Genomic DNA, 9746 nt, shown 5'->3' with positions numbered 1-9746 from the left:
AGGTGTTATCTTTAGGAAGCTGTATTTAAGCATGGGTAACCCCAAAAAAATTATATGAGAGGACCTCGTTAGTTTTTGGCAAGGAATCATTCCTCAATTTTTTCTCATTTATACATTGATATAGTCATAGACATATAGACATGGACTGTGCCTTGCCTTTCTATCTATGCATGAAATACGGTCAAAAAAAGTGACAGAGAGAAACGCACGTCGGGAATGCAGTTGTCTCTTTCTAGAAATTTGATTGTTCTACACTCACCCCTATGTGAACAAAAAAGAGACAGGTAAATTCCCGACGATCATTTCTCTCTTTCTATAAAAAAAGCCAATTTCATGCTGACATTGCTCAGTCCATGTCTCTATGTCTATGGACTGTTATGGATATAGTTAAGCTAATGCTGGGGCCATAAAAATTTTAATTCCTGAATTCCCGGAAAAGAAGACCGGTTCTATATAAAAATAAATCTAGTATGATAGATGTCATAGTGACAAATCGCACTCCCTGAAAATAATGGTGAAAAAATATGGCTATTTTGAACACTACTGTGATTTAACCCTAGTTGCAGAGAACAATCTTCTCGATAACCCCCCTTATTTGCGAAAAACCAAGAAATGGATGCTTTCAATTCGTAAATATATCCTACTGAATGAAAACGACAGAAGAACCAAAGACTTTTTCCGGAGTTATGCCGCTGTAAGAGCAGAGAAGAGGAGGCACGCCCTGGAGTATCCTACCACAATTCATCCTTTCAGTACATTTGCAATCTACAGAGAAAGATTATTATGCATTATGTGGTTATTCTGCTATGTGACTGATCCAATAACATGGTCTTTTGCCGCCGTTAGGACAGTCCAACACCCTTTATTCATATTTCAGTCAATTTTAGATTGTTTGTTTTTAATGAATGCCTTCATTACTTGCAACATAGGCTTTGTTGTCCCCTTAACAAAAGAAATAGTGCTTTCACCAAAAGAAACATTCAAACACAAGTTCTGGACATATTTAATACCGGAGTGCATAGCTTGCTTACCTCTTTCACTTATTTTAAAAAGGGGATTTCATATAAATACGAAAAAAAGCCGCTGGATTGTTCTCTGTTACGTTAAAATTCTCAGATGCCTCAGGGTATGCGACTTTATGAAATACCTCAACAACATTTTCCACGAACTGAACATTCGTGAATGGGTATATACCTGGTTTGTCATCTTTCTCATCAACTTATACCTCATATTTTGGTCGACATGCTCTTTGTTCTTCGTGAGTTTAATCTTTTTCACATACGATGGTTTACCTGAAAATTCTTTCCTGAAAAATAGAGCACCAGATGGTAAGGTCGGCACATATATCATTGAGCCTGAAAACTCTTTTCACAACACCTTCATCACTCTACTAACGACTGCAACCTGCCACTTTTTCGGAGCCAGTCAAGGGTATGTACCAATCGAATTGCAAATAGAAAAGTTCTTATGTTCTTGCATCATGATGTTTGGATATCTGGTTTGTAATTTTGGTACCGCAAAACTACTGGAAATATTCGGCTCTTCGAGCATATCCGAAACAAAATACGAGGAATGGATTTATCAGGTGGCTGAATATGCTCAGTCGAAAAATTTACCAGACGATCTGAGAAAGCGCTTAAAAATTTATCACGATTATAAATTTCATAAAAGGTTCTTCAAAGAAGATGTAATCCTCGCTACTTTGTCAGAACATCTACGGAACGAAGTTATCCTTTACGGATGTAGAAATGTGATGGAAAAAGTTCCTCTCTTCCAAGGCATGCCAAAAGGAATAGCTGGAAGTATAATAGGTTATATGAGAAGAGAGATTTATCTACCAAACGATGTTGTCCTCAAATACGGCGATCCTCTCACTAAAATGTTTTGGGTGTCTTATGGAACGCTGTCGGTTCACTACGGTCCGAATGCAGTAGAAATTCTACATTTTGAAGATGGGGATCACTTTGGTGATTTATCAATTACTAGAACTGGAGGCACAGCTCTTTTAACAGTTGTTTCCCTAGAAATATCGGAAATATTTACGTTGTACAGAAAAGACGTCAAACATTGCACTGGATTTCTGAAGGAAATGAGCGACAGGATAAGGAAGATATCTAGCGAAAAGAAGGAGTTGTATGCTACCATGGCAAAGATGATGACCAACGAGGAGGCCCACAATGCTGTTGTAGCTGATTTGAGACGAGGCAGAATTTTGGAAAGTGATAACTGGAGAAGAAATCCTTGATTTATTAGTTTAAAAGTTTTCACTGCTTGAATATTGGTTGAAATTTAAATAAAATTGTTTAAGACGAACCTGTCTATCTTGAACGTCAAATTACTCGAAAAAGATTTGTTTTTGATTGATATTTATTTATTTTATTTTTTATTTAAATACTACACCAATCTACAGCCTAACCCAATTACAACTTGTGAAAAAAACAAAATTACAAATAACACAAAAAATTTCATAATAAATCAAGAAAATAAGATATACAATAGATAAATGACGAAGACAGTTTCTCATAAGAAATTATGATCCTAACACAGCTCTTCTAACATCTGATATAGAACTGTTAAAAATATCTAACACATGTTGAAAATTGCAAAAATCATGGCATATTCTGAACATTGGCGTAAACCGAAGCACGTTAGTTCGTGGAAACGGAAGATGAAACGTTGTTATATTTCGGACTGGCAACCTCGGGACGTGAGAATCCACGAAGGCCAGCAAGTAGGGGTAATCAATTTTGATAACTGAAATATTATGTAGGAAAAATATTCCTAAATAAATCCGCCGTCCTTCAAGTGAGTTTACATGAAATCTATTCAATAAATACTCATTTGGTATACCACGAATCGGATAGATTCCATCAACTTTAAAACTCACGTACTTCAGAAATCGCCTCTGTATTTTCTCCAAATTTTCAACATGAACCCTATAACCAGGATAACATACTATACATCCATATTCTAGCTTTGACCTCACAAGAGCCGTAAAAAGAAGAAAAGAGATCGAGTCCCGAACGGGTACCTGGAATTTCTAATTATGAAACCGAAACAACTGCATTCACATGGGGCACAATCGTTAACCCCTAATCAAATAAGACTCCCAGATCTCTGCATTCAGCCACCCTGACCTGACCAATACACTATCTTCAATGTTATACAGAAATTGAACCTTAGATCTTCCGCGGCCGAAGGACATCACGTTGCACTTTTTTATATTCAATGAAAGCCGGTTTCTCTTACACCAATCAATCAGTCTATCTATGTCACCTTGAAGATTCCAGCAATCCTGGACAGAAACAATACGGTGAAACAACTCACAATCATCAACATATAAAAGAAACATACAGAGCAGAAATAAATTCAAATCATTCATAAATAACATAAACATTATATGATTATATCACCAACCCTCGCTAGATCTCTCACTATACATAATAGTATTTCACCGAAAATATATGGCTTGCCAAAACTCCACAAGACCAACATTAGACTCAGACCTATCATTTCTCATACGCAAACACCATTTTATAAGCTGTCCAAATATTTAGCATCAGTTCTCTCAAATATTATAAACAAAAATCCCTTTTACACCAAAAATTCCTGTGAACTTAAACAAGAATTAGATACACTATACGTTCTGTAGATGCTGTGTCCCCATATACAAATATCCCCACACAACTGGTACCACAGATACTGGAGGAGAAATGGCACCTCATAGAAGAATATACAGATCTACCGAAAACTGAATTCATAGAGGCAGTACAACTTACATTGGGAACTTGCTATTTTCAATACAAAGACGAATTTTACCAACATATAGATGGTGTAGCTATGGGTAGTCCAGTTGCTGGTGCAGTGGCTCAATTAGTGCTGGAATATTTTGAAGAAAAAGTTTTGCTAAATTCATCATATAGAATAACAATTTTCAAGAGGTACGTGGATGATTGTTTAATTATAACAACAGATGATCAAATTAAAAATTTGGAAATTGTTAAAATAAAGGTGACAGATCTCTATCTCGAAGAATTGTATATGGAACTGTGTTTTGATGTTTATTTTTAGATTGAAAAAGGACCCGAAACCGAAACGTCTTATATTTGACTTAAACAAATTAGGTCAAGAAAATTCAAGACAATCAATTAATTTAACACAACAATAAACTGGTGGAATAAATATATCAACAAACATAAACAACAAAGCACCCAAAATGGAACCCTGCGGAACACCAGACGACGCGGAGAACTTGAATGACCTGGCTCCAAGACTTTGAACGAAAAGTTTTCTATCTACAAGATATGACTCTAGAAAAAAGATGAAATCCATTGTTAAGCCAAACGAAGACAACTTTTTCAAAATAACTCCATGGTCCAGCCTGTCAAACGCCTTGGAGAAATCGGTGTATATAACATCGACCTGAGATGACTCATCTAATGCGGCAGAGACATACTGGCTAAAACAAGCCAAGTTCGTTACAGTAGACCGACCCTTAATGAAACCGTGCTGACTATCATTAATTCGACATTTTACATGTGCATAAACTATATCATATAAAACTCTTTCGAAAACTTTACTGATATTGCTCAAAATAACGATAGGTCTATAATTTTCATTGTCTTCTCTGCAGCCCTTCTTGAAAACAGGGCAAAACCTGCCCTCCTCCCAAATGCTTGGAGAGCACAACTTAGAAAGTGACAGCCTGAAAAGCGCAGTCAGAGGCTTAGCGAAAATGATGGGGCAGTCCCTCAACAAAAAGGAACATCATCTGGGCCAGCAGCCATGCTACCCTTGCACTCCCTCAAACAATCCAACACACAATCCTCGCATATATCAGGAATAGGAAGCACCTGTTCAAGACAGTCCTGACTTCCATGGTTTTGTTGTAGTCCCGAAGAGCTCACGAAACCAGCCTCAAAGGAAGTTGCCAAGGCATTGGCGATGTCCTGAGGAGCCGATAAAACGAAACCATTAAAGTTCGTTGACCCCGGAACAGAGAAACCTCCACGAATTTTATTCAAATAACACCAAAATTTTGATGGATCCCTCGATAAATCCCTCACAGCCTCCCGAGAGAAACTGACTCGAGCAATAGAGATCGCATTCTTTAGTTCTCTGCGAAGTTCCTCAAACATCACCAGAAATGACACCAGTTCTCCTATAGGCACGACGATAACCATCCTTGACCCTTAGCTTAATAATAATATCCCCAGTAAACCAAGGTGGGTATCGGGACCTCCTACCAGATGTTTTAGGAACACAAGCCTCAAGAATACCATTAAGATTGTAACGGGTTTGGTTCGTAAAAGGGTTTAATCTCGAGCGTCACCTATTCTTTCAATAGGGAGAAATAGCAAACCCACCCAGGTACCTACTAGTCGGAGACAGAGTTCGGGGTTATCTAAGGTGGTAGCGATAACAATTACTTTAAAACCGAATTTATTACAACAATCTGAATTACAGTGAACCATACAGTTATTTCCAAGTCAAGAAATATATATAGCTGATGACCAAGTTCTAAAATGAGGAAAACAGAAATGCAATAACTTGTCACGGTGATCAGAAAGTGAAATCAATAAATCAAAGAATATTCAAATCAATTATATTCAGTCAAACTATCAGGTGTTAAAGAAAGCAAATAATTAATAGCGGTTACTTTGATTCCTTCCGAGACAATAAAGGATGTACGGGGTTTATACAAAATTTACAGCAACCGGGCGTCTCAGAAAGATCCAAGTCTCTGCAATCGGTTAATTTAGCAATGGGTTTGATCCCGAGCACTTTCAGTGATTTTCAGTGTACAGGCCAATCAGAATTGAAACTATTCAATAAACGGGACGGGGTTGATGCAGGTGAAACACAATGCAACAGTTTACAGGATAACGGGGTATTTTATCGTGGTCTCTCCGTGGCAACCATGGGTGTACACGCCAAGCATTACCAGCAGAAAAACTTCGAGACGTCTGCCGATTGGTTTCTGTCACCAGATAGCCAGGCGAGAGAAGTCTGCGGTAAACGGGAAATCTAAACGGAGCACAGCAGGGGTAGTACGGTAGAAAGTAGAAAAACTTCGAGACTTCTGCAGATTGGTTTCCGTCACCAGATAGCCAGGCGACAGAAGTCTGCGTTAAACGGGAAGTCTAAACGGAACACAAATGGGGTAGGACGGGATAGGTTACTGTGGTCATTCTGTGGCAACCTTGGGTGTCACAAGCCAAGCATTACCAGTAGAAAAACTTCGAGATTTCCGTCGACTGGTCTTGGTTCCCCAGAGAACCAGGCGACAGAAGTCTGCGTTAAACAGGGGGACCAACAACAAGGATCAACACAATTAAACAAATAAAAGAATGCAACTTTGAATCACGAAGTATGCGGTATCAAGAAAAGACTTACGCTTTGTCCCGGTACGGTCACACCACCACTTAGAGAAAAGAAAAGAAAACTCTAATAGGAAGAATATCTAAATCAATCAAAAATGATCGAACACAGAATGAACCACCGAATAAAGAATGAATAGCGAATGAATAAAGAATCAAGAATACAGAATGAATCAAGAATCCTGAATATGAATGACGTTCGTCTGGTGGTGCGGCCCTATTTATCAACTCTCCAAGATGTAGACGGTCACGTGATCAAAATTGCACTCAAAAATTCGGAATTCTCGAATATTCTCCCCAGAAGAAATATTCTCGGTGGCGGTTATCTCTTTATAGGTAAAAGAAACTGTCGTTATCTGTAATCCACGTTGTGGATTCGGTGTGTTTTTGTGGACGGAAAAACAACGCCGAGTGCAGAAAGACTCTTTTTTTTTTGTTTTGGATTCTTACGGCAGATTAATGATGGAAATTTCAATTTTACGGAATTTGAATAAAATATTTCAGGATCTGAAAAATATTTCTAAAATGAAACGGCATAACTATATTGAAACTGAAATCTCCATCAGACGGTGTTGCATTGTTTCAACTGGAAAATTCAGGGAAACTGATATTTAAAACGAGGCTTGATTTTTAAAACAATCAAGTCTCGTTACAAGATGCTCATGAAATGCAGCACATGCCAATTCAACATCAATATACTCACTCAAGAAATCCCAGTTAGTGCTCAGCAGGCAACCATAGAGCAATGAGAGGTCAGCTCTCCTGAAATTGAAACTATTGGAAACCCCCTTCATTGAATTATTCTTAGGATAAGGATGAGGATGGGGATGAGGCCATGTTGAGGTTCCTGAAATCACACTGCCAGGGATTTCTGCTGATATGGGAGTGTTGTATTACCATGAAGCATCAGGCCAGCGACAGCAAAGTGACTACTTCTATAGGTACCAGGGCATCGTGTAGTGTTGAACGAAATGAGAAATGCGATAAACTTGCACAAAAAAGGCATCAAGGTTAACACCTTCTGGACCTGAACCTTTCTGTAGGCTTGGATAATACCAATGTAAAGCAGCGGCCCAACAATGGGAGTTGAACAACAGAATAACCCTCTGGGGAAGCACTCCTGGACTTACACAGTCAAAGAAATTCGTGTTGATTACACCGACCTACACCAGAAAACTGCTGTAGCTGTCACAAGCTGAGCTTCGAATGATGGTCTGACTGCTGACAGGGCATTGTCGGTATAAATATCATCAGAAGGTAACGGTTGAGGTCCCTAAGGATGTTGTCGGTTTTATCAACATCATTGACGACCTCCTTGGGTTCCTATAAATGAGTAGGGTAGAGAACAAAAGATCCACATGGTCGCAGTTCCCGAATGGCTAATTGAGCCATAATGACCCCGGCTCAAATAATAATAATGATACATATGTTTGAACTACTAGCTTAAACTCGCGGCTTCGCCAAGCAATATTTCATAGTAAAACGTTTGTCAAGATATGATTAGAAACAACGAATTCCACCTTAAAAAATTAAATCGAAAGTAAATAGTAATTAGTAATCAGTATCAAAAACTTTACAAGCATGTAATGAAAACGCTCACGATGAAGAAGACTTAAACAAACTCCAAATACTGAAAGATTCGTTCCTGAAAAAACTTCATAATTCCCTACGGCCTACGACTTTACCACTTTTCATTACGATCCTAGTCCAAATCGAAATGATCGTACCCTTTTTATAACCTCGCCTGGACGTAGCCGTCATATTTCTTGCCGGAATTCAAGAACCATAACATATCTCGCGAAATATCCGTTAGAAACGGCATCAAGGATCATTTTTCAACAGAAATAAATGCCACAGCTGAGGTTCACCTTCATACAAAATTGTTTTTGATCATATTCCTCTTTCTCCGAATGCTTCACTGAGACGCCGAGGCAAACGCGTGGCTGCTTTCACACTGGTTTGAGATTTTTGGGAGTAGAGTTAAATGCTTGCTCTGCTCATATATCTTCTGGTTCGATACCAAATATTTCAGTTAACCTTCAGCCACCTGAAGATGCCTAAAACCTGATAAGTACCCAACCCGTATCGTGGTTTAAAAACTAATTTTTGTAAATATTAACAATCTGTTTTTAGGTCGAAATCGCATTACTCTATCTTCTTTTGTTTTCAAAGTTATAACTGAAATAGTTATTTTCCTATCAAGTGCGGAAAGTGATACTTGCCCGCACGAAACTGCCGTTGCCCGAACGATGCGAAGCATCCTGCTAATCCCTGCTAATCCATTCCCGCACGCAAATGCGTGCGGGAAAGAAATAGCAGGCGTTTTCCCCGCACGTTTTGGGAAAGTGACTCTTTGCAACTTGGAATGCGTGCGGGAAAAAGGTTGAACGCGCACGCTTGTAGAAAAACTCATTTTTCGACTCTATTGTGCCTCCATTTCGAAAGATATAACCAATCGAAAAGCAAATGTGACATTCTACAGTCACATTTTTATGCAGAATTCAGCGGCGTAGCTTCCTTATTTTTTAATATGAATACTATATAGCTGGGGAGCTCACGATGCTGAATCGGGATTTACTCGAGCGTCGTGGAGACCTAGTGTATTTTGAAGATTAGATGGTGGAAAGAAATAAAGGTTCTTTGAAGAATGCACTTTCACTGATGGGGAAAGCGTCTTCAGTTTCTCAAAAAAATAAAAAAAAATCATCAGGTGTACCTACATACTGGAGCGTGTCAGATTAAGATACAATATATGCCCTACGGTTCTCTGATAATAAATTATGTTAATCTGGAAATTATCGTAATGAGGCTATTTTATTATTATTATTTTAGGTATTTCGTGCGTGTCAGTTTATTGATGGATATGTTAATTGGACCCAAAAGAAGCTACTGTTCAAGAGTGACAATTCGTATGTGACGCAAGGTCAGAGCGGTCCTTGAAAATGCAAAAGAAAATCGTTACTTGTACATACTCGAGCGTGTCAGATTTTCATAGAGATAGTTAATCTCGGTGTTGAAGACGTGTAGACCCATTAATTTGACACTAATCAGGGAGGGTTCTCCTATCTGAGACTTTGAAGACGATAAGAATGCATTTTTTCAAAATATATATATAATAAAATTCTATACAACTTTTGACTGAAGCAATTTTTCATACTCTTAACCGCTTTTGAGCTAGAGGGTGATGAGCGCGAGGTTCTCTGTATTGCTCTACAACATTTTTAATGATTGCGAAAACAATTTGAAGCCCAGGAAGGGAGATCATTTAAAGCAACTGTTTATTGTAACCTTTATGGCCAATTTTTATTGTTTGCCTCGCTGAAACTGCCAGATTATATTTTTTTCGTTATTCTTGAATCATTAGCT

General features: G+C 38.3%; 1 protein-coding gene across 1 annotated transcript; it reads left to right on the top strand.

Moving 5' to 3' along the window:
- The first annotated feature begins 466 nt into the window (after positions 1-466).
- On the top strand, positions 467-2305 carry LOC123307671 (potassium/sodium hyperpolarization-activated cyclic nucleotide-gated channel 2-like). Its single transcript, XM_044890072.1, has one exon. It carries the CDS (start codon positions 512-514, stop codon positions 2243-2245), a length of 1734 nt encoding a protein of 577 aa, XP_044746007.1. The 5' UTR covers positions 467-511; the 3' UTR covers positions 2246-2305.
- Positions 2306-9746: the final 7441 nt, after the last annotated feature.

The sequence above is a fragment of the Coccinella septempunctata genome, chromosome 2 (genome assembly GCF_907165205.1).
Source record: "Coccinella septempunctata chromosome 2, icCocSept1.1, whole genome shotgun sequence".
Taxonomy (NCBI): domain Eukaryota; kingdom Metazoa; phylum Arthropoda; class Insecta; order Coleoptera; family Coccinellidae; genus Coccinella; species Coccinella septempunctata.
The sequence above is the reverse complement of the archived record's forward strand: the minus strand, read 5'-3'. Positions and strand labels throughout refer to the sequence as shown.